The sequence below is a fragment of the Bubalus kerabau genome, chromosome 4, assembly GCF_029407905.1.
Source record: "Bubalus kerabau isolate K-KA32 ecotype Philippines breed swamp buffalo chromosome 4, PCC_UOA_SB_1v2, whole genome shotgun sequence".
Taxonomy (NCBI): domain Eukaryota; kingdom Metazoa; phylum Chordata; class Mammalia; order Artiodactyla; family Bovidae; genus Bubalus; species Bubalus kerabau.
The window spans coordinates 56,533,542-56,557,273 of record NC_073627.1 but is presented as its reverse complement, the minus strand read 5'-3'; the positions used below and the strand labels follow the sequence as shown (position 1 = coordinate 56,557,273).

Here is a 23,732-nt window from a genome sequence, read left to right as displayed (position 1 = left end):
CACATGCACAGAACCAGGGCCAAGAGAGCAACTCGTGATTCTGTGCCCAGAGAAGGAAGGTAGCAGTGGGCCGCCGGAGGCTGCAGAGTGTGTGTGTGTGTGTGTCTGTCTGTGTGTGTGTCTGTGTGTCTGTGGTCAGTGTTCAGGAGAGGCGGGTGCTTCCTACACCACCTGTCCAGGTCTGTCAGACCTTGTGAAGCAGGGAAAATCGGCACCTCACTGATTCACAAGTCTATCCAAGTGACATTAGCTCAGGTAGGGCCCTTCCAGACTGAAGAGCCAAGGAAGTGAGGGGCAGTTCTTGACTGGTGGGAAGTGGGGCTCCCTATGAGGTGCTCCCAGGCCGCCGTGCCCTTGGTGAAACCCACTCGCCTCCTGAACGCGCTGCCTTTGGGTGGAGTGGCTGCTGGTCCAGGGGCTTCTGGCCCTGGTCCCAGTGCCCTTGCTGCTCTGCGCCCACTCCCGTCTGGGGATCCGCTCGCTCTGAACTCGGGAGCCGGGAGCGGCTCCTGCGGGAGGCGGGGCAGTGCAGGGCCAGGCGCTGCTGCTCACACGTAAGCGGTGGCTCCTCGGCGCGAGGCCCGGGTGAGTGGTGGCGCTGGGGCTCCGCTGGGACAGCCCGGGGCCTGTGGGCAGGTGACGTTGCCTCACGGGAGCAGCGCTTCCCGCCTTCTCTGAGGCCCTTTTGGGTATTTGTCCGGCTTGGCAATGTAGGAAGTGTTTCCTGAGCTGTCATTAACCGAGTGGCCTTTTGGGCTGGGTGAGGCTATATAGGTGGTGACTCCTGCTGGGAGTTGGGCCTCAGTGTGTGCGGACCGAGCTGGGCTGGAGGGTGAGGTGGGCAGGTGGCAGGCGTCGTGGCCCCAGTCTGCACTAGGAAGGGAGCAGAACGGGGAGGCGGCAGGGGAGGCCTGGCAGGGGGCAGGTTGCGGTGTGCGTGTCCTGGGTGCAGGACCGAAGCTCGACAGGGGTCTGTGTCTGACCTCTGCCTCATGGTAGCACAGATCTGATCCGGGAGTGGGGCAGGGCCTGCGGGAGAACAGACCCCTGCCATCAGCCTTAGTTCCAAGGGAGTGGGGAGCGGGTTCTCCCAGCTGTTTTGAGAAGCAGTTTGTATCTTGGATAGCAGCTCCCCACTTACACCCTGATTTTTAAGACTGTAAAAGTTGGGCCCCTGGTATGTAACGTGAGGAGACTGCCCACTCTGGGTTGTTAAGATGTAGGATTCTTTTTCTTCCTCTCCGTCCCATTCCATTTAATCTCATACCTGAGAGTAGAGAATGGCTAGAATACGATGGGAATCACAGCTATAAACTCTGGGATTGCTGAATTAATGAAGAAGTAGAATAGGAATTTGCTGATGAGAAGAAAACCTGGGTCCATACCCCAGCCCCACTTCCTGTTGCGTGTGATCTCTTGGGTGGGACTTGATCTGATACCAGGCCAGGGACGGACTGCCTTATCCTGAGTGCCCCCTTCCCCCCAACCTGTTTTCCTTCTCAAATTTCATATTTAAAATTTTTTATGTGAAAGACATTGAACACAAAGCAATTCTCCTTAATCTCACCTTTTCTGGGGTGTGCGCAGGTTGTTACGGAACAGTGATTCCCCAACTTGACTGCACTTTGAAATCATCTGGGTTGATTTCAGGTGAAATCAAAACCTGACGCCCAAGTCTCAGCCTGAGATTCTGATTTAATTGATCTGGGTGCCACCTTGGGGTTTTAAAGGTTCCCAAATGGTACCGACAGGCAGCCAAGGTGGAGAATCTCTGTTTAAGAAATTTAAAATTCTCTTCCTGAAAGAAAGAAGACTATCTCTATTTACAGATAAGGATAAATAAATAGACAGGTCTGGGAAGATTTGCAAGATCGATGTACAAACCTCTCCCCTTCCACAACCAAGAGTCCTGATGCGGATCTTTCCCAGTTTTTCCTTGAGATTATGTGAACGTAATCACAGATGCACACTGGTCTACAGCTTTTGTTTTCTGTATCACGGCAGTTTTCCCATGTCAGTACATGAGATCAGCTTCCTTCTCCAAAACTGGTATATGCATAGGTTCTGCAATACATTTAGCAGTCATTCCTCTGAGTTTTGCTTCAAATGATACCCCAGTGAATGTTCTTTTTTATAACTTTTTATTTTATATTGGAGTATAGATGATTAACAAGCAGTGTAATAGTTTCAGTTGAACAACTGTGAGGAGTCTCCACCATTCATATACATGTATCCTTTCTCTCCCAAACGCCCCTCCCATCCAGGCTGCCATATAACATTGAGCAGAATTCCATGTGCTATACAGTAGGGCCTTGTTGGTTATCTGTTTAAAGTGGAGCAGTGTGTATATGTCGATCCCAAACTCCGTAACTATCCCTTCCTCCCACCCTTCCCCCCCAACAACCCTGAGTTCCCAGTGAACATTCTTAATACATATAGACGTCTGCCTGTGTTTTTTTTTAAAGGAAAGATTCTGGGTGTGGGATTTGGGCGTCATAGGATAGGATCATTAAGTTTTAAGAGAAGTACAAACTTCTTTCCTTGCTCTGTACAATGCCTTGTTTGCACACACCCTTGGGTTCTGGATTTAATGTGGAGTAGACTCAGGTTCTTTTCCATGGGGATGGTTTTGATTCCTGTCTCCTGTACAATGTCACGAACCTCAGTCCATAGTTCATCAGGCACTCTATCTATCAGATCTAGTCCCTTAAATCTATTTCTCACTTCCACTGTATAATCATAAGGGACTTGATTTAGGTTATACCTGAATGGTCTAGTGGTTTTCCCTACTTTCTTCAATTTAAGTCTGAATTTGGCAATAAGGAGCTCATGATCTGAGCCACAGTCAGCTCCCAGTCTTGTTTTTGTTGATTGTATAGAGCGTCTCCATCTTTGGCTGCAAAGAATATAATCAATCTGATTTCAGTGTTGACCATCTGGTGATGTCCATGTGTAGAATCTTCTCTTGTGTTGTTGGAAGAGGGTGTTTGCTATGACCAGTGCGATCTCTTGGCAAAACTCTATTAGCCTTTGCCCTGCTTCATTCCGTATTCCAAGGCCAAGTTTGCCTGTTACTCCAGGTATTTCTTGACTTCCTACTTTTGCATTCCAGTCTCCTATAATGAAAAGGACATCTTTTTTGGGTGTTAGTTCCAAAAGATCTTGTAGGTCTTCATAGAACCGTTCAACTTCAGCTTCTTCAGTGTTACTGGTTGGGGCATAGACTTGGATTACTGTAATATTGAATGGTTTGCCTTGGAAACAAACAGAGATCATTCTGTCATTTTTGAGATTGCATCCAAGTACTGCATTTCGGACTCTTTTGTTGACCATGATGGCTACTCCATTTCTTCTAAGGAATTCCTGCCCGCAGTAGTAGATATAATGGTCATCTGAGTTAAATTCATTTTAGTTTGCTGATTCCTAGAATGTCGATGTTCACTCTTGCCATCTCCTGTTTGACCACTTCCAATTTGCCTTGATTCATGGACCTGACATTCCAGGTTCCTATGCAATATTGCTCTTTACAGCATCAGACTTTGCTTCTATCACCAGTCACATCCACAACTGGGTATTGTTTTTCTTTGGCTCCATCCTTTCATTCTTTCTGGAGTTATTTCTCCATTGATCTCTAGTAGCATATTGGGCATCTACTGACCTGGGGAGTTCCTCTTTCAGTATCCTATCATTTTGCCTTTTCATACTGTTCATGGGGTTCTCAAGGCAAGAATACTGAAGTAGTTTGCCATTGCCTTCTCCAGTGGACCACATTCTGTCAGATGTTCAAGCTGGTTTTAGAAAAGGCATAGGAACCAGAGATCAAATTGCCAACATCCGCTGGATCATGGAAAAAGCAGGAGAGTTCCAGAAAAACATCTATTTCTGCTTTATTGACTATGCCAAAGCCTTTGACTGTGTGGATCACAATAAACTGTGGAAAATTCTGAAAGAGATGGGAATACCAGACCACCTGATCTGCCTCTTGAGAAATCTGTATGCAGGTCAGGAAGCAACAGTTAGAACTGGACATGGAACAACAGACTGGTTCCAAATAGGAAAAGGAGTACGTCAAGGCTGTGTATTGTCACCCTGCTTATTTAACTTATGTGCCGAGTACATCATGAGAAATGCTGGACTGGAAGAAGCACAAGCTGGAATCAAGATTACCGGGAGAAGTATCAATAACCTCAGATATGCAGATGACACCACCCTTAGAAGTGAAGAAGAACTCAAAAGCCTCTTGATGAAAGTGAAAGAGGAGAGTGAAAAAGTTGGCTTAAAGCCCAGCATTCAGAAAACGAAGATCATGGCATCCGGTCCCATCACTTCATGGGAAATAGATGGGGAAACAATGGAAACAGTGTCAGACTTTATTTTTCTGGGCTCCAAAATCACTGCAGATGGTGACTGCAGCCATGAAATTAAAAGACGCTTGGAGGGAAACTTATGACCAGCCTAGATAGCATATTGAAAAGCAGAGACATTACTTTGCCAATGAAGGTCCATCGAGTCAAGGCTATTGTTTTTCCAGTGGTCATGTATGGATGTGAAAGTTGGACTGTGAAGAAAGCTGAGTGCCGAAGAATTGATCCTTTTGAATTGTGGTGTTGGAGAAAACTCTTGAGAGTCTCTTGGACTGCAAGGAGATCCAACCAGTCCATTCTAAAGGAGATCAGCCCTGGGTGTTTTTTGGAAGAAATGATGCTAAAGCTGAAACTCCAGTACTTTGGCCACCTCATGTGAAGAGTTGACTCATTGGAAAAGACTCTGATGCTGGGAGGGATTGGGGGCAGGAGGAGAAGGGGACGACAGAGGGTGAGATGGCTGGATGGCATCACCGACTCGATGGACGTGAGTCTGGGTGAACTCTGGGAGTTGGTGATGGACAGGGAGGCCTGGCGTGCTGCGATTCATGGGGTCGCAAAGAGTCGGACATGACTGAGAGACTGAACCGAACTGAAGTGAGACCCAAGTTCAGCCCCTTGAGGTATTTTAACCTTTAGGATGGTAATAGGTATTCCAAACCAGGTAGTTGAGGATTAAGCAATGCAAGGGAAAGCATCTAGTGAGGTTGTGTTTGAATCTGAAGCTCCAGGGTAGCATCTTTGAAGCTTTCTGCCTGAAGGGATTAATACAGTCTTCTGAGCCCCGGCCATTGCTTAGCTTTGCTTTTGTATTTTCCAGTCCCATTGCTTCATCTTTGAATATTAGCAAGAAGGTTTCTCTTTACAAACAAGGGAGTTTCTGGAAATGACTGCTCCCCAACCCCTTCACTTTGGAGCAGAACACTCTTTCCTGGACCCCTTCCCCAGCTGCCATGTGCTGGGGGAACCTTGGTGGTCCTGTTAAATGGCAGTGTGCGATTCATTGGCCCCGGGGTGGGCAGCAGGTTCTCAGGTGACGCTCAGTGCTTCTGGTCCATAGACTACGCTTCAAGAAGCAAAGTTTCCAGGCCTGTTTTTGCAGTGGTTGAACTTTCTTTTGCCTTGGCTGAACATTAAAACCACCTAGGAAACAAGAGTGCACTCTGGTATTTCCCGAGTGCGCTGATGTAAATAAATTCAACTAGTTGTTGTTTAGTCACTAAGTTGTGTCTGTCTCTTTGTAACCCCGTGGACTGTAGCCCGCCAGGCTCCTTTGTCCTTGGGATTTCCCACGCAAGAACACTGGAGTGCGTTGCCATTTCCTTCTCTAGGCCATCTTCCTGTCCCAAGGATTGTGAACCCACATCTCCTGCTTTTCAGGTGGATTCTTAACTGCTGAGTCACAGGGGAAGCCCAAATTAAACTAGTGCAAATTTAACAGTTAAAGAATTGTTAAAGCATTCACTTATATCCACAACAAAGCACGAACCACATTAAGGAATAATTCACCGTAACAGTGGAGGATTTTTCATTTTAAGGATTCTTGTCATTTTTGCAGACAAAATAAATTTTGCTGGTAGGGAGGCAGTGCATGCAAGTGTGTGTTCTAGAACACGTCTGTCACATGCCTCTCGTGAGAGCTAACCCTGCTTTACCAGCACTTCATGTATGTCTCAGCTGACCTTAGCCAGCCATTCCTTACAGTGTGTGCCCGCCTCACAGGTGGAGAAAGCCGTTTCCATCTCTTGTCTACTGCCTCTTCTGGGCTCTTACTCCTCTTTGCCTGGATCTGACGGACCAGGTACTCAGCTTCCTTTCATTTGACGTGCTCCTGTAATAAGCTAGCAGCACAGTTTGGGAGTGTGTGTTCCTTGCAAACCAAAGCTGGTTCTCTGTTGACTGCAGAAAAAAGCGCAGCTTCTGCAGTGGGTGCAAGAGCCTCACTGAACCCGCTGAACAGCTTGACTCGCAAACCACTCGATTTCCACAGCCCTGTGTGTGTTGCTGGCCCCTTGCCTTGGGGCACCCCCCATCCCTTGAAAAATCTCACTTGTCCTTTGTTCTGACTTAATTGTGGCATAACTACTGTTTCCTTGGCTGATGATTTGGGGGATGATTTTGAGGGGACGTGTCCACATGGATTTCCATGGGTATTGAAAAGTGCTGCAATATCACCTGAATAGAAGTGTTCTGGGAGTTTAGAGAATGAAAACACTAAACACAGCTAGTCCCTTGTCCGTGAACCTAGGGAGAATTGGGCATCAAGAAGTGACGCAGGAAAGGACTTGGTTTCGGGAGTGGGCTCAGTGTGTTTCAGGGGAGTGTGCCTGGATGAGCGGGCAGCAGGCCGGGGGCAGTGCGCGCCTCCCCAACCCCACCGCGTGGGTCACTGGCCGGCGTGTGCCCAGAGGGAGGGCTGCACCTTCCAGGGGCCAGGGGCGTGGCTGGCCTTCCTGGGCCATCAGGAGCCCTCGCCGGCTCTCACGGCTCCCCCTTGCTCTCCTCTTCCCGCAGGTGTAATTACTCCTCGCCTCCAGGATGACGATCCAGTTCCGTTCACTCTTCCCCCTGGCCCTGCCTGGAGTGCTGGCGCTCCTCGGCTGGTGGTGGTTTTTCTCCCGTAAGAAAGAGCCCCTCGACAGCCACGACAGAGCAGCGGAGGCCGGTGCGGTGGCGCTGCCGGCCGGCCCTGCGGCCCAGGAGGCGCTCCCAGCGGAAGACTCGCGGCCTGGAGCAGCCAGCCCGCCGCCTGAGAGGGAGCTGTGCGGTGGCGGCAGGCCCTCGCCGGAGCCGCCGGCCCTGTTGCGGGCACACCCAGCCTGCCGGAGGTCCGAGTCCTCGGGCGGCCTTCCGAACCCCGCAGACACGAGACTCCGCCCGGGATCGCGCAAGGAGGTGGAGCTCGCCCTCGCGGGCGATGAAGCCAAGGTTGTCCCTCTAGAGTGTCCCCTGCCAGCCCCCAAGGGCCTTCCGTTCCCCCACGAGGCAGTCGAGGTGTGTAAGCGAGAGGCCGTGCTGGGCCGGCCGGAGGGACGGGGCCGCCGGGGTCAGCCTGCAGCCCCCGCGGAAAAGCCGGCCCCTGAAGAGAAGGCCCGGGAGACAGGGGGCGCCGAAGGCACGGGGGACGCGGTGCTGGGAGAGAACGTGCTGGAGGAAGGGCCGGCAGCCTGGGAGCCAGCCCCCGAGTTAGAGTTACAGAGCGGCCGGGCGGCCGGAGCGGGAGAGAAGGGCCCGGGCCGCCCGCTGGACGAGGCCGTGGTGGAGGCGGCGCCCGAGGAGACGCTGGCGCCGCGGGGCCTGGCGGGCCAAGCCTGGGATGGAGCCTTTCCCCAGGAGCAAGGCGGGGAGGAGACCTGGGACAGAAGCGAGGAGACCTGGGACAGAAGCGAGAAGATCGAGCAGGCTGCCTTCCAGATCATCTCCAAAGTGATCCTGGAGGCCACCGAGGAGGTGCTGGCCACCACCATGGGCAGGATCGCGGGCCGGGTGTATCAGGCCTCAGCCACCCAGCCCCAAGGGCTGAAGAAGGAGAGCTGTGCCCCCGCCAGCCAGAAAACCCCTCTGGGCCTGGAGGCCTCGGAGCCTACCCTGGCTGCGGTGGAGGCGGCAGGGGGTCTGGGGGACACAGCCCTCCCCTCCGCAGAGCCTCCAGAAGGGGACCTGCCAGCGCCAAAGACCTACGTGAGCTGCCTGAGCAGCCCTCTGTCCAGCCCCACCAAGGACAGGAAGCCAAAGAACTCTGCACACCACATCTCCCTGGCCCCCTGCCCTCTGCTGGCTGCCCCCCTCCGCGAGTTGCTGGACGAGGCAAGCGGCCCCGGGGAAGAGGCCACCCGTGTCCCCTGCGTGTCTGACTGCGGCCAGGCTGTCCCCTGTGGGGCGGCCTCTGGGCAGTGCTCAGATTCCGCCAGCACCTCGGGGCTTGAAGACTGTTGTCCGGAGACCGCCCCCAGCCCCAGGGGCGAGGCTGACACCCCACTGCTGCCCGAAAGTACTGTGCCCGTCAGCAATGGGGTGCTGAAGGGGGAGCTGTCAGACTTGGGGACTGAGGACGGATGGACCGTGGACGCGGAAGCAGACCATTCGGGAGGTAGGCGGGCCTGGGGTGTCCCCGAAAGGAGCGGGGTGTCTCCCCTCATTCAGCTGGGAAAGGTGGCTGGCCTGCCTCTGCTGCTTCTGTAGTCACGATGCTCTTCTACACTGTGTCCCAGCGGCTTGCAGAAATCGGGGTACAGGAGAGAGCTGGGGGGCAACTGAGAAGTGAACGCTGCCCTGAACCCCAAAGCCATGGGAGCTGTAACTTGGTTCTGCAGCCGGGGACCCTCCTCAGCCCTTCTGAAGGAACCAGCTCAAAGTTGGGTTCACCCAGTAACTTAAGTGTACACACTAACTTCCTAATAGCTTTTGTAAAGACGGAGAGGCCCCTTTAGCTTTAATCCGCTTGAGTACCAAGAATGGGTGAGCTTTTTCAATGGTTTATTTCCTTTTAATAATGTGCTTGTTCCCATGTCTTCACCTGCTTTCCTTCTCCAGAAGCTCTTTCGGGGTAAGTGCCCAGAGAATGGCCACAGCCTCGAATCCTTGCGGGAGGCTCGCGCCTCCTGCCCGTTGCTGTCACCTGTTACTTCGCAGAGAACCTCAGCCATTTCCTTTCTGTGCAGCTGCAGTTCCACCCCCGGGAAAGGGGCACTTTGGTAATGAAGTGTCCAATGGGTTTTTCGAGTGCTGACCCCAGCGTAGACAGTTCAGACCGCTCACTTACAGGTCAGCAGCTCCTGACCCTGGTTTTGCAGCTTCCCTGGGGTATTTGCACTTATCTCACGGAAAGAGGCTGCGGATTCCTCTGCGGGTCTGCAGCCTGCTTGTCCTGGAGATGTTCCCTGTCATTTCAGCCCCAGGAAGGTCAGGGCTCTTCTGGGGAACGTTACTGCTCTCAGCAGCATCTTGTGGCACCCCGTGTTGTCACCTGTAAGATGCTGTTAGTGACTAAGACGCTGCTGTTTTGTGTGTACCTGTGATAGAAAAAAAAGTGCTGCCAGTCACCAGTGTAGAAAAGTCAGAGGCCAGAAGATGCACCCGACTTCAGGGATGTTAAATTACTTTTTTAAAGTTATTTTAAAACATCTTAAAATGGACGGAAGTCTTCTGGAAGTAGAGGAGCCCCTCAGCCTCGTCATGCGGACCCCAGTTTGGCAGTGGCGGCTGCTGGGATGAGTCTTGGGCACAGCAGGTGGGGGCTGGTGGAGTTGCGGTGTGGTCTGAGCCCCCTCTAAGCGTCATCAGGGTGGAGGCCCATCCTGCTTGGTCGGGCAGCAGCTGGGGGCCGGGTACGAGCCGAGCCCGCATCGGCCAGGTTGGCTAAGCAGACTTCTCTCCAGAAGGGTGCTTTTCCCAGCATGAAGCCCCTAGTGTCGAGGGAGGCACCTCGTCGTAGCTGGGAGGAGTGCCTGCCTCCTCTGTCTAGGCAGGGCTGGGATCGCTCGGTAGGGGATTATGTCCAGGGCTTAGAGAAACCATGTGGAAAATAACCTAGTTAGTAGCCTCTCAGGAGTGATCTATTTCTGGCAGTCGAATCTTCCATATTTCAGCCAGAGCCACTTTCTGAAGCCGTCTGACCCCTGTGTCTGGGCTGTGGGCCCCTTGGCAGACCCTGAATGGGGGTGTCCTCTTGGGACTGAAGACCCATTGGGAGCGCTGAGAGCCTTCAGCGGTGTGCGAGTCAGGCCTCAGCAGAGGGAGGGGCCTCCTCCCGTTGCCCACTCTTCCTGGCCCTGACCGGGATAAGGGCAAGTGGGGACTCTGTAGTTCTGATTGGCTGAAGGCCCCTGCGTGAGTGCCCCGGCCTGGGGCCTTGGGGCCCAGGGACCCTTCATCGGAGGGGCCGCTTGGTTGTGTGTAGACCAGCTGTGACCAGTTGGGCTCCACTGAGACCTACACCAGGCGCAGGCCGCCGAGACCTTGGGGACCGGCTGGCCTGTCCCCTCCCCCGCCCCATGGACTCCCCTTGCTGAGCCAACATCAGTTTCTTCCCAGTTCACCACTTGTCTCTGCTCCAGCAGCTGTGCTGGGCGCGGCTGCCAGTTCAGCAAGTGGGGCTGTAAGTGACAGGCTAAAATTAGGTGTGTCTACACCCCCAGTCCGCCTTTCATTGGGGCTGTTCTGAGCCTTCTAGACTGCGAGTTGACAGTCACCTGCCAAGCCTGAGGAGGGGGCGTGGGGCGGGGGCCTCCTGGGAGTGCCAGTTTGGAAGTTGTACGTTATTAACTGCTCTGGGCCCGTGTCTGTGCGTGCTGCTTCCTCCCCTGCAGGTTCAGACGGGAACAGCATGGACTCGGTGGACAGCTGCTGTGGCCTCAGGAAGCCTGATGGTTTCCAGAATGCCCAGGCAGGCTCCAATCCCAAGAAGGTCGACCTGATCATCTGGGAGATCGAGGTGCCAAAGGTAAGGGCTGCGAGTGCTAAGAGACCCCAGGTCCCGGGTCAGCGGGCTTGGGAGAGGGGGCCAAGGTGGGGACCTAAACCAGGAGAAGCCCCCTGGGAGCTGGAGGCTGAAGGGATGGGAATGCTCCGCTTTGCCTGGAGTCTGGAGAGCTCCGGCAGCACGGAGTCCCTCCAGCTGCCCTTGGGGGTGGCGTTCTCACACTCCCCGGCTCCTCCCTTCCTCAGGGCTCTTCTTGGCGTGCAGGGCTCAGATCAGTTTGGAGATGCTAGCAAAGCGAGGCTGAGGACAGGGGCTGGCCAGGAGTCCCCTCAGCACGCTTTCCTCACGCTCTCCAATGCAGACTGTATTTTATAATTGAGCACAGCATAAATCCATATTTTAGAGAGCTTGAGGAATATAGCAGTGTAGGAAGAAAATAAAAATCAGCTTATTCCTACCCCCGAGAGTGACTAGGAAGACTTTTATTTCCTTCTCATCTTGCACCCTGTGGTTTTTAAACAAAACTAAGATTATGTTGCTTTAATTAATGCTTTTAAATATTTAACAACTTAATTTTCCTGTGTTATTCTTTGAAAATGGAGTTTTAACTGCATGATTCACTGTGTGAATGTCAGTTTACTTCACCAGTCCCCCAACTCCAGGGTGCGTAAGTGATTCTAGCTTCTTGCTTTTCTAACTTACATCTTATTAACTTGATCTTGACGTTTGTCTCGGGTTCAGAAATAATTGGCCAACTGCATTCTTCTGGGCACTTAGCCTCCTGCCGAGGTGGAGACTTGGCCTGGTGTGACCTCGAGGTCAGGTGGGCCGCTCTGACCCACATGGCTGGCTCCCTTGTTATGTCTTTACCCCAGTGACCCTGAGGGCAGAGCTGCCCTCTTTTCTCTCCTTCAGTGGTTGCATAGGGCACACCCAGGCAGCTTTGGGTGCAGGGTGACTGTCCCTAGCAGCTCCGCCGGGTGGGGTCATTGGGGATTGCTTCAGGGTTTGTCTTATATTGGGCTGAGTTTGGCTTCTCTTGCCCACAGGGGATGTGTGCTCTGGAGTTGGCAGCCCAAGGGTTCTTTCTTAGACCTTTGTTTTCAAACTGAGGCCATTCTTTGGACCTGAGCAGACTTGGAGAGGTAGAGGACTCAAAAATCCAACCTTGTGCTTAGAAACATCCCAGTGTCTAGGAGGAGAAAATGCTGCCTTTGCAGCCTCTGAATGTGAGCCCCGTTGTTGGGGAGGAAATGGAAACTGCCGCGTCCTGGAGCTATTGCCTGGTGCAGCTGCTGAGTAGCTGTGTGCAAGGGAAAGGCGCTCAGTTGAGTCCGACTCTCTGCAACCCCATGGACTGTATCTCCATGGATTATACAGTCCATGCGATTCTCCAGGCCAGAATACTGGAATGTGTAGCCTTTCCCTTCTCCTGGGGATCTTCTAACCCAGGGATCGAACCCAGGGCTCCCACTTTGCAGGTAGAATTCTTTACCAGCTGAGCTATCAGGGAAGCCAGTAGCTGTGTGAGCCTGGCCAAATTAGCTTAACCTCTCTGGGTTTGTTCCATCAACTGTAAAATGGTGATAAACAGATGCTGTTTGTTTTGCACTCAGAACCATGCCTGGTGAGTGAGTGCCGAGAATACGTGTGAGCCTGACCTGGTGTGAAGCAGAGATGGGTCTTGGGGATGCTCGAGCTTGGCTTCTTGTTAACCCTCTCACCTCTCTCTCTCCCCCAAAGCACCTGGTTGGTCGGCTGATTGGCAAGCAGGGACGCTACGTGAGTTTTCTCAAGCAGACATCTGGTGCCAAGATCTACATCTCCACCCTGCCTTACACCCAGAACATCCAGGTCTGCCACATCGAAGGTCAGTGGCAGCCGCTGCCTGGGTTTTATGACAGTTTTCTTACCTGGAACGTAAGTGACTTGAAGCATTTGAGTCCCACTTGCTCCCTTTTGGAATCTAAGTCTCTGAATAGAAAGCCCTGCTGCTCACCCCTTGTGAAGGGAGTGGGCAAGTCTTCCCTTTAGCCTCATCTTCACTTGCGGTACTTGAAGGAGACTCGGGGTCCCCTAGATCTTCTGGCGGGAAAGGGGTGGGCACTCGGGGACTGGCCAGGGGTCCTGGACTGATGGTGGACAAAGGCCGGGCCTCCCCGTCGGCTAAGCTCCCGTTGCATTAGTGCAGGCATAACCAATAGAGGCCAAGTGTGAAAGGGCAACAGGCTTCCAGCTTTAGATGCGCTTAACCCTAAGGCGAGGCTTGGCATTTTGGCACCTTAAAGGTGCACCTGAACTCGGGGGAAAGTCAGTGCGGGGCGGGGCGGGCCTGAATTCCGTTTTGCTCTCTGTCTGAGCCCTGTGACTGTGGTCTGGCCCCACATTCAGGCTCTCAGCATCATGTGGACAAGGCGCTGAACTTGATTGGCAAGAAGTTCAAAGAACTGAACCTCACCAACATTTACGCTCCCCCGCTGCCTTCGCTGGCACTGCCTTCTCTTCCAATGACTTCCTGGGTGAGCATGCCCCTTCCTCCCGGCCGGCCCCAGATGGAAGCTCCCAAGGCCGTGGGCAAGGAAGGCCCGGGGCACACTGAGGCCTGCCCCCTCACCTCCGGCCGGCGGCCAGCTCTGCTTTTAGTTCTCTGGGTTGGGCTGGGGACCAGGGTGCTATAGGAAGCCGGAAGCCTCTCAGTCCCTGCTTGGAAGGACCGCTGTCCCCGCCTCTGCCACCTGGGCAGTCTGTTCTCCAGGCAGTTGCCTGGAAAGGACTACTCCCTCCTGACTGGCCGTGTGCAGGCTGGCTCGGGACGCCTTCGAGCTGTGCCTTGTCCTGATCACCCTGAGACCTGGTTCGGGGACCCCCCCGGTGGAGTCGGGTCCAGCGGTGGCCCTGGTGAAGGAGGCCCTTCCCCTTAAATCCTCACGAGGGTACCTGTGTCATAAAGGGAAAGAACCCCTGCTCCACCTCCACCCCTGGGAGCCCTAGCAGAGGAGCTGGTGTTTTGGGGCCTGTGTGCTGGGGCTGTGGGGTCTCTGGGGCCTGTCACCCCTTGCTGCTGTGTGCCTCCAGCCCTGTGAGCCTCGTCTCACTGGGAGCAGAACTGTAGGTTTCTGGAGGCTGAGAGCACTGTGTGTCACACGTAGGCTGGGTGTGCACTCCAGGAGAACGTTCAGGATGCTGGCCTTTTCATCCTGTGTCTCCTCCCTCCCGGTACCCTTGTGCTTCGGGGGAAGGGTGGGTGTCCCTTCCTTTCTTGTGGATATCCGGGAGTGGGCTGACTCCCACTCCACGCTTCACTTCTGAATCATCGGGGTTTCCCGTGAGGCTTGGCCCAAACCCACTCTCTCTTTTTCAAGTAGTTGGGCGGTTGGTGAGGCCTCCTCTCCTTGGGCTCTGAGTGGCTGGAGCCATGGCTGTCAGCCTGCAGGGCCGGGGGTCGGCGCGGAGCTCTCGCCCGAAGCTCTTTCTGTGGCCTGGCTGGAGGTGGCGTGGATGCCCTTCTGTGTCCACAGTGCCTCGGTGTTGCCTTAGCTTGGAGGGATGCCAACGGTCACGCTGGAGCTCCTGGAGTCAGCTGCCGTTCCAAGGAGCTGGCAGAGCGGCCCTCAGGCTTGACCATCTCTTACTGTTTTTCTCAGTGGCCACCCCATTCCTGTTTGCCTTCCCTGGGTCTTACAGAGTCTGGAGAAGAGGTGGACTGGGCAGAAGCTGTGCCCAGCCCCGTGGGCAGCCAGACGCTCCATCCACCGCGGACGCCTGGGGGCCTCCTTGCCCAGCTGAACTGAGGCCACCTCTCGTGGTTACTTGGGGCATTGCAGGGCCAGGGCCACAGGGGAGCCAAACACTTTGAACGGCTTAAGAGAATTTTCCTTGCACCTCTGCTGTCTAGGAGCCATGTCGCTTTGGTTTGCTGTGCCTTTTTCGAAGATGTGTCGATGTGGAGTCTTGCCCTGGGGCCTCAGAGTTTACCCCAGGTGTGTGAAGGGTCGCTGAACGCACTGCCCCTCCCCTGTCTGCAGCTCATGCTCCCGGACGGCGTCACCGTGGAGGTGATCGTGGTCAACCAGGTCAATGCCGGGCACCTGTTCGTGCAGCAGCACACACACCCCACCTTCCACGCGCTGCGCAGCCTGGACCAGCAGATGTACCTCTGCTACTCTCAGCCTGGCATCCCCACCTTGCCCACCCCGGTGGAGAGTAAGCGCTGCCCTCGGGGCCAGAGAGGGGCGCCTGCGCTCTGGCCAGGCTCGGGGAGAAGTTTTGGGGGGGGGTCTTCTCTTGTTCTGCCCATGGTTTTAACCAGCAGGAGGCTGTTCTGGGGCTCTTCATGGGAATAGCATCCCTGAGTTCTTGGTGTTGGCTTGGGGAGCGCTGGGCTCCATTTCCTAGCTAGCTCAAACTGGTGTTTCCATAGGCTGACGGAAAGAAGGGGTCAGAATACAGAGTTGGCGCGAGGGTTCAGATCTCAGCTCTGCTGCTCGCCTGTTGAGGGCTGGGGTGGCTACTGTGTGTGTCAGACATGCACAGTACCTGCTGCAGACGCCACTCCCATAGACCGTCGCAGAGTCTGGTGACGGTGGGTTGGGGCATCTCCAGTCAGCGGGTGAGAAAACGAAGACTCTGAAGTCAGTGACTTGCCCAGGTGGCCCCTACCCCGGAGCTCTGTTACCTTGATCACCCTCATTAGCAGAGATCTAATGTCTCTAACCTAGCTTGACTCCTAACCTGAAGCCCCCAGTGGGCGTTAAGACATAAGGAAAACTTGAAATTTGGGGGGCATTTTATATTAAGCTTTTCCTTTTGGAGGAATATTGTCAGGTTCTCTGATGTTGCTTCAACCCAGAAGTGAAGACAGAACTGGAGGCCAGGAGGTGACTGGACTGTACTGGGGCCTGCCCTTCAGGGTCAGGACACAGTGTGGCCAGCCATGTCACAGCCCCCGCCCTTGCTGCCCCAGGCTGGGGTTGGTGGCGCTCAGGGGCACTTGCGCTCTGGCCTGGTTGACTGCCCCGAGCATTCCTGCTCTCAGCACCGTCCTGAAGCAAAGGCCAGAAGTGGGCTTCCGGCTTGGGAGCCCTCGGTCTGGTCTGCGGTGGGCCAGAGCAGGCCCTGGCAGCCAACCAGAGATCTGCTGTACTTGAGGCTCTGGGTTCTTTCTGAGACATTCCCTTCAGAGTATAAGGCAGGTGCTGGTCCATTCCATGAATTCTGGAATTTACCTGGCTTATATCAGGTAATCTGTGTCTACTTTTGGCCTCAGAGAACGTCTCAGAGAAAGAGGTGCGGGTGGGTACTTTCTGGTCTGGGGGGCGTTGGGGGCAGCAGAGATGCACGGCTGGCAGGCCTTGCCCTTGGCCCGTGCTGGGCCCAGGATGGCCTGTGGCCGCCCGCCCTGCGCCGGCTCTGGGCACACGCTCTCGTCTGCCTGCAGTAACAGTCATCTGCGCTGCCCCTGGCGTGGACGGGGCCTGGTGGCGAGCCCAGGTGGTGGCCGCCTACGAGGACACCAACGAGGTCGAGATTCGCTACGTCGACTACGGTGGCTACAAGAGGGTGAAGGTAGACGTGCTGCGGCAGATCCGGTGAGTCGAGTCGGCCGCGATGTCTGCCGAGCGGGCGCCTGGGACGAGGGTGGGTTCTTCCTGCTGCTGCCCACTCTGTTTGGGAGAGGATGAAGCAAACGAATCCCGTCCTTGCCTCAGCAGAGAGGCCGGTCCGGTGGAAGAAGTCCAGGTGTCGCTGGGCCCAGGGAGGCGGCGTCCCTTGGGTGCTCGATGGAAGCAGCGCCGCCAGGGCCGGGCCTGCGCGGGCGAGCGGCAGCAGTGGCCTGTGCCTGTCGCGTGCGCCTCTGTGTGGCTTCACTGGGTTTCGGGGTCACGGCGCTGAGCGGGAGGGGAGTGTCAGCCTGGCGTGAGGCAGTGTGGTGTCCGGGTTCAGCTCGGGCCTTGCTTGTCTTTCAGGTCTGACTTTGTGACCCTGCCGTTCCAGGGAGCGGAGGTGCTTCTGGACAGCGTGATGCCCCTGTCAGGTAACAGGTGGGGCTGCGGGCCGGGGCGCAGCAAGTGTTGAGAGGAGGTCTTCTCTGTGAGACCCTTGTTCTCAGCTTCCAGGCTTAAGCAGCACAGGTTGCGGCCACTCTGTTTCCAATGGACTGGTCTGGGTGGAGGCCCAAGAACTTGCGTTTCTAACAAGTTCTCCCGTGGTGCTGGTCCCTGGACCCCCGCTTTCAGGCCCACTGCCCTGGTCTCCACCCGGGCCTCTGGCTTTGAGTGGCTTCCTGCAGAGACACTGCTCCGTCCCTAGATGCTCCCAGACCTTAGCCCTGTGCTCCCGTCCTCCCTGCCTCTCACCCTGGGCGTGTCCTTGTTCGGGAGTCGCTGCGCAGAGTGGACTGTGTGGCCACCTGCCTGGTCTGAGTCGCACCTGCCTCGCTGTGGGAGCGGGCTGACCGTCAGCCACTGACCCGTGTCTCACGTGTTCTCACGTGTAACATGTGTTCCTGAGTCCGTGAGATAACAGTCCATTCAGCCCCCATCAGTGTCGGTGGCAGCGATACTTCCACTGGAGGCAGCGTCTGTCCCTGAGCCCCTCCGTCCCCTGGGGGTGGCATGCAGCAGGCACCCCGAGTGTACCCAGGGAGGCCTGGGCTCTGTCCCGGGAGGTCCTGCTGCGTGGCAGCGCGTGACGTCTGCTTGGAGAACACCTGCGAGCTGTGTGACGAGTGCTCGGCCTCCGAGTCGAACGCTGCTTTTCCCTCTCCTCAGACGATGACCACTTCTCCCCCGAGGCGGATGCGGCTATGAGCGAGATGACGGGGAACACAGCGCTGCTGGCTCAGGTGTGTGGTGTGGGCGGGCTGGTGGGTCTGTCTCGGGAGCCCCCGCCTGGCGCCTCCAGCCTCTCTGAGCTCTCCCGGCTTCTTGGGAGCGGACCTACAGCGCCTGCCTTCCCATGGCCCACGCCCTGGGTCGACCAGCAATCTTGAAGGAGGGGGGCCTGGGGTAGCTTATTAACACTATGGGGGTTTTTCTCTCAGGTGACGAGTTATAGCCCAACCGGCCTTCCTCTGATTCAACTGTGGAGCGTGGTTGGAGATGAAGTAAGTTCTGGCCTCCTCTCCCCCGTCACGCCCAGAGACGCTCTTGGTGGCCGCAGTTGGGGTGGGGATGCCGCGGTCATCTAGGGGGTGGCGGCTGGAGGTGCAGCTGACGATCCCCGCGGAGCTGTGGCGGCCCGTGGCAGGACGTCCCTGGGCTCTCTTGGCCCTGTGCCTTGGGGTTCCCCTCCGTCCCCTGGTACTAGAGGTGGGCAGCCCGCTCGCCCGCTGGTCGAGCCTGTCCGTGAGCCCCTGGCGGGCCCGGCCCAGTCACTCGGGCGCCGCTGGTGGGCTCTTGGCTGAGGGGGACCCGGAAGGTGGGCCTGGTGCCGTGGCCGCGCTCCAGCACCTTTCTCTCCTAGGTGGTGTTGATAAACCGGTCGCTGGTGGAGCGAGGACTCGCTCAGTGGGTGGACAGCTGCTACTCAAGCCTCTGACCCGCTCCACACCGCCTCTGGAGTCTGTTTTGCACTGTTGAAATTGGGCTTGGCACTCAAGGCAAAGACTTTACAGCAGAATTACAAACACTTGTCTCCAGAGACTCCTTTCGTTCCGTACTGTAGTCATGTTGAGCTGTTTCCGTCTCTGAGATGAGGGAATTGTGGGTTCTTTTCAAAGCCATCAGATGGCGTGTATCAAGCCAGTAGGCTTAACCTGGTTCCAAGCTGTTTATAAAACAAACAAAAACAATGAAAGGAAAACTGCCTCAGCTCGGTTGTCCTGCCCTTCCCCCCATTCCCTTCCTCCCTTCTTCCTGCCTCTATATTTCCTCCCAAACCCAAACCCCTGTAAGCAGACAGGCCAAGGGATGTGTTCTTGCTTTTGGGGAAGGGATTCTTTTACCTTCGGGTCTTTCTTCAGGGAGCAAGACATGAACTGACTGATGGGCGTCAATCGCTTGTATAGCTTACAAATGAATTTATGATTGTTTAACCGTTTTTTATGAACTCCATCTAGGTCTCTTAAGAAGACAGACTTTTTAATGCATCTGTAAATACAGAGCAATCGTACCTCCGGCCTCAGTCAGTGATAGAGGAGGGGGGGAACTTATCTTGCCAAGCCTGGTTGTAATTTGTAACCATTTTCTATTTGTGCAAACTCTGTAAATATGTTTAAAAAAAATGTAATTATTTTGTACAAGATACACTGGAGAACAAAGGGAACTCAAGGTTTTTCCATATCCCGTGTCATCTATGACACTGCCTGTCCCAGCTCCCATCGCTTCCTGCATAACCGGACAGGGTGAGCGTATGGTATAGGGTGTGACCCGGGGATTTTTTTTTTTTTCTGTACAAATTTGTTTAAAAAACAAACAAACAAAAAAAAACCTCATTGGATTACCTTGCAGTGGCGTGTGTTGATTCTTTTTTAGACTGATTTCATGCAGCATTGTGCAATTTAAGTAACTTAAACATACAAACATATAAATCTCAAATTGTGCACACTGTAGCTTCTGTTTTTTCCCGTGGTGAACACAGCTGGGGAGTCGTGGGGTGGTTGTGAGTGTGGCGGGCTCTAGGGCGCCACTTAAACTAGGAGACTCATGGCTCTCTGAAGACAGTTTAGCCAGAAATTTCCATCTGGTCTTTTCCTCCCCTTTGCTCCACAAGGTGGCTGCCAGCCTTCCCCTGGCTTCTTCCTGTGATGTTCTCAGACAGCCAGGCTTGAGGAGCAAGCACTGGTTGCCCAAATTCTTTGTGCACTCTTAATAAATCTGCGAAGTGATTTAAGAGCAGAACCAAGTCTTGATCAAAAGGCCTCTCCTCTCGAACATAGGCTCCGGGCCTTGAGCTGTGGCCTCTGGGCCTGCCCACCCCTCCAGGGTCCCTGGAGTGCTAATAGAGCCCCAGGGCACAGAAGGCATTCTCCCCAGAGCTGCAGTCTCTCTCCCTGGCTTTGGGTACCAAGTGGGTAAAATACAGGCTTCAGTTTCCATGATCAGATAATGGTGGTGGTGGATGTTCAGTGGCTCAGTCATGTCCGACTCTGACCCCATAGACTGCAGCACACCAGGCTTCCCTGTTTCACTCTCTCCTGGAGTTTGTTCTAACTCATGTCCATTGAGTTGGTGATGCCATCCAACCATCTCATCCTCTGTTGGCCCTTTCTCCTCCTGCCCTCAATCTTTCCCAGCATCAGGGTCTTTCCCATGAGTTGGCTTTTTGCATCAGGTGGCCAAGGTATTGGAGCTTCAGCATCAGTCCTTCCAATGAATATTCAGGGTTGATCTCCTTTAGGATGGACAGGTTCGATCTCCTTGCAGTCCAGAGGACTCTCAAGAGTCTTCTCCAGCACCACAGTTCCAAAGCAGCAATTCTTTGGCGCTCAGCCTTCTTTATGGTCCAACTCGTGTCTGCACACTACTGGGAAAATCATAGCTTTGACGATATGCACATTTGTCGGCAAAGTGATGTCTATGCTGTTTAATTCGCTATCTAGGTTTGTTATAGCTTTTCTTCCAAGGAGCAAGTGTCTTTTAGTTTCATGGCTGCAGTCACCATCCACAGTGATTTTGGAGCCCAAGAAAAAATCTGCCACTGTTTGGTATCAGCCTCATAAGGCAATGAAATGGAAATATCCCTGTTGGAATGGAGCTTGGCCCTCAGCGAGCTCTTGTGTGGTCTTAACTGCCAACAGCCCTCAGTCCCAGCCATAAGTGGGTTGTGACTTTGGTCAAGTTGGGTTATACGCGGGGCTAAGATTTTTCTTTACAGCTTGCATCACTGGAACGGGAAGTGGTGTGTGGCAGCCTTTAGGCTAGTCTGAAGAGGGCTGTCACCGCCGGGGGTGCAGGCGTGGCTTCTCTCTTGGGAAGCAGCGGAGGGCTTTTGACGGCCAGAACCCATGATTCTGTGCAGGGCGGAGGGCAGGGGAGGTGACAGAGTGGAGGCCAAACCAGAGCGGTCTGGTCAAGACAGGCTTCCTCTGGGAAGGCTCTTGGGCTGACAAGTGATGGGGTCAGGACCAAGGGCCCAGGCTCATGGCAGGGATGTTGTGCTTGGTGTCTCAGGGCTTAGCTCTCAGGGCTGGGGTACTGGAGAAAACGTAAGAAGTTACTGAGGAGCCTGTACGCTTTGGATAGATGCTATTTAGGTTGCCGTGGGCCTTGGATTAATTTCCAGAGTTCCGAAAAAGTTCATTTTGACCATTTTGCTGGTACTTGTGTTGCTTTTACTGAGGAGTGGATTTCCAGGTTCGTGGAGGTCCTTATTCTGCCAGGCCAGATGGCGTCCCTCTGCTTGTTGGTGTGTTCTTGGAATTACCCGGGGGAGCCTGGTGGGCTGCCGTCTATGGGGTCGCACAGAGTCGGACACGACTGAAGCGACTTAGCAGCAACAGCTTAAGTGTAAGCTTGAACTCTTAAATTGGAGAAGCTGGGGCTGGAGAGGGCAGGGATGATCTCCCCTGGGTGTGAGGGAGAGTGGATGGCTGAGCACAGGAGCCCGAGAGCCAGCCTGTTCTCACTGCAGGTGCTTGTGTGGGCTGTAGCCCCTCTCTGGTCCTTGGGGCACTGCTGCGGGAGAAAGGACCTAGAAGGGTGTCGATGTCTGTTCCGGGGTTAAGATCAAGGTTGAGCGGGAGTTGTGGAGAACTTACTGTCAGGTGCTGTGCTGCTTTACAGTAATCCTTGGTCCTCAAAAGGCTCAGTGGTAAAGAATCTGCCTGCCAATGCAGGAGACACAGGTTCCATCTCTGTCATGGAAAGATTCCCTGGAGGAGAAAATGGCAACCCACTCCAGTGTTCTTACCTAGAGAATCCCACGGACAGAGGAGCCTGGTGGGCTACAGTCCATGGGGTCTCAAAGAAGCTGAACATGACTTTGCGGCTAAACATCACTTGGTCCTCATGACCACCTCTGGGGTGAGCCAGGGCTGACCTCAGAGATAGACGGTGGGGACGGCGGTTTGCAGGTGGAGCGGATGTGAGGCTGAAAGCCAGATTCTCGACCACAGCTCCTCTGTGGCAGTGTGAGAATGATCGTTCCCCCTCCTGTGTCCCCAGACACCTCAGTGGCTCACTGACCAGCCTCTTAGGAGAGTTTCAGAACTGAGAATTGGGAAAACACAGATGGGAGAGAGCCATCATTTCACCTCTTAGAAACATTAAAATTTATGTCAACAAACCCAGGAGAAACTCATGGCACCTAGGCCAGACAGGAAGCATTTTAAATCTGATCTAAAAGGAAAACAGTCTCCGTGGGCGTCAAAGAATGTGGACAGAACATTGAAAACCCAGACCCGTTTCTAGACCAGCTCTGTCCAGCGACATGGAGTGTGAGACACGTGTATAGTTTGAAATTTTCTAGGAGTCTCAATAAGAAGGAAAGAGCAGATGAAATGAATAATGGTTCATTTAACCTATTTCAACATGTAATGGGTGTTAGAAATACTGAGATATTTGGGTGTTTTTATATTAAGTCTTTGGAATCCCATCTGTGTATTTGCAGTCACGGCAGCTCAGGTGCTCCACAGTCACGGGGGCTGGAGGCTGCTGGTCTGGGCAGCTCAGGACTGGACTGTTGCCTTCTCACCATCGCTCCGGTACTGACAGCCTCGTGGGTATATTCTTACTCAGAAAATTCTGGGTTCTTTGGTGCATTTATTTCTCCAGGTAAACTCTAGAATGATTTTTTTGCGGGGGGAAGGGGATTGTGGAAAATGTTCTGCCACACCTGAAAATAATGCATTATTGTTGGTTTGGTATAAAATTTTATGTGATCTATTAAATTCAGCTTGTAAATTAAATCTGTTTTCCTTTTTTGCTGTCTCCCTCCACCCCCTCCCCCAATTTTTTTCTTTTTTGCCTGTACTATCCATTTCTAAGAGAAGTACATTAAAGGATTTTGTATGTATTGGCATCATGTTTTCCTGTCTCCTTGACAACTTTTTGGTGAAATCTGGAAAGTCAGTAGGTGAATTTCACTTGTTCATTGTGATCACTTGTTGTAATATTATTTGGTGTTTAGTTCATTTTCCTGTTGCTTTCTGATTGGCTCTTTTTTTTTTTTTTTTTGCTTTCATCATTATTTGCTTGGTCAAAAATTTTCCCTGTAGTAAATTTAACAACATTCAACAAGTATTAATTAACAACATTAAGTTATTAATGTTATTAAGTATTAATTAACAACATTTAACAAGTATTCAACATCTTGATTCTGTGTTATCAGTGAGTTTTAAGTTACCCACTTTTCTCCCTAAACAAGAAGAAACTCAGCAGAATGTCAGATTTCTGCCCTTCCTACAAGTATGTGTACACACACACACACACACATACACACACAGGTTCTGTGTCCCCTGAATTGTGTTGAAATATCTAGAATACAGTTCAGAATTATAAACTTCTCACATATGCCTCTATCTCAAGAATGTTTTAATGGTGACATTGAACTTCAGTCATGTTGTCAACGATTTTTGCCCAACTCACTGTTAGGAGCTTTATTGCTCATCTATTTCTTTTTTTTTTAATTTTATTACCCAAAATGAAAAATTTGTTATCAGTTGAAGGATGATTTCAATATTGTGTTCTGATCCATGCCAACACGAATCAGCCATGAGTGTGCATACGTCCCCTCGCTCTTGAGCCTCCCTCTCACCCCTCTAGGTTGTCTCAGCCCGTTTGGGTTCCGAGTCACAGCAAGTTCCCGCTGGCTGGCTGGCTTACACGTTAGGGTGTGTGTTTCTAGGCTCCGCTCATCCCACCCTCTATTTTACCCTTCCCCCCATTGCAGCCTGTATGTAGGTTCATCAGTACCATCTTTCTAGATTGCATATGTATGGGTTAATACACAACATTTGTTTTTCACTTTCTGACTTCACTCTGTATAATAGGCTGTAGGTTCATCCA

The 23,732-nt window shown here is 53.4% G+C and overlaps 1 protein-coding gene across 1 annotated transcript in view; it reads left to right on the top strand.

Moving 5' to 3' along the window:
• The window catches only part of AKAP1 (A-kinase anchoring protein 1), a 36,398-nt gene extending 13,652 nt beyond the window's left edge, over positions 1-22,746 (top strand). Inside the window, exons 2-11 of the mRNA XM_055577554.1 lie at positions 6,879-8,454; positions 10,673-10,806; positions 12,529-12,655; positions 13,177-13,304; positions 14,811-14,988; positions 16,223-16,373; positions 16,752-16,819; positions 17,556-17,629; positions 17,828-17,890; positions 18,250-22,746. Of these exons, the coding sequence (XP_055433529.1) occupies positions 6,903-8,454; positions 10,673-10,806; positions 12,529-12,655; positions 13,177-13,304; positions 14,811-14,988; positions 16,223-16,373; positions 16,752-16,819; positions 17,556-17,629; positions 17,828-17,890; positions 18,250-18,324 (2,550 nt within the window). The 5' untranslated portion in view covers positions 6,879-6,902 and the 3' untranslated portion in view covers positions 18,325-22,746. The remainder of the gene's footprint in view (positions 1-6,878; positions 8,455-10,672; positions 10,807-12,528; positions 12,656-13,176; positions 13,305-14,810; positions 14,989-16,222; positions 16,374-16,751; positions 16,820-17,555; positions 17,630-17,827; positions 17,891-18,249) is intronic.
• The last annotated feature ends 986 nt before the right edge of the window (positions 22,747-23,732 follow it).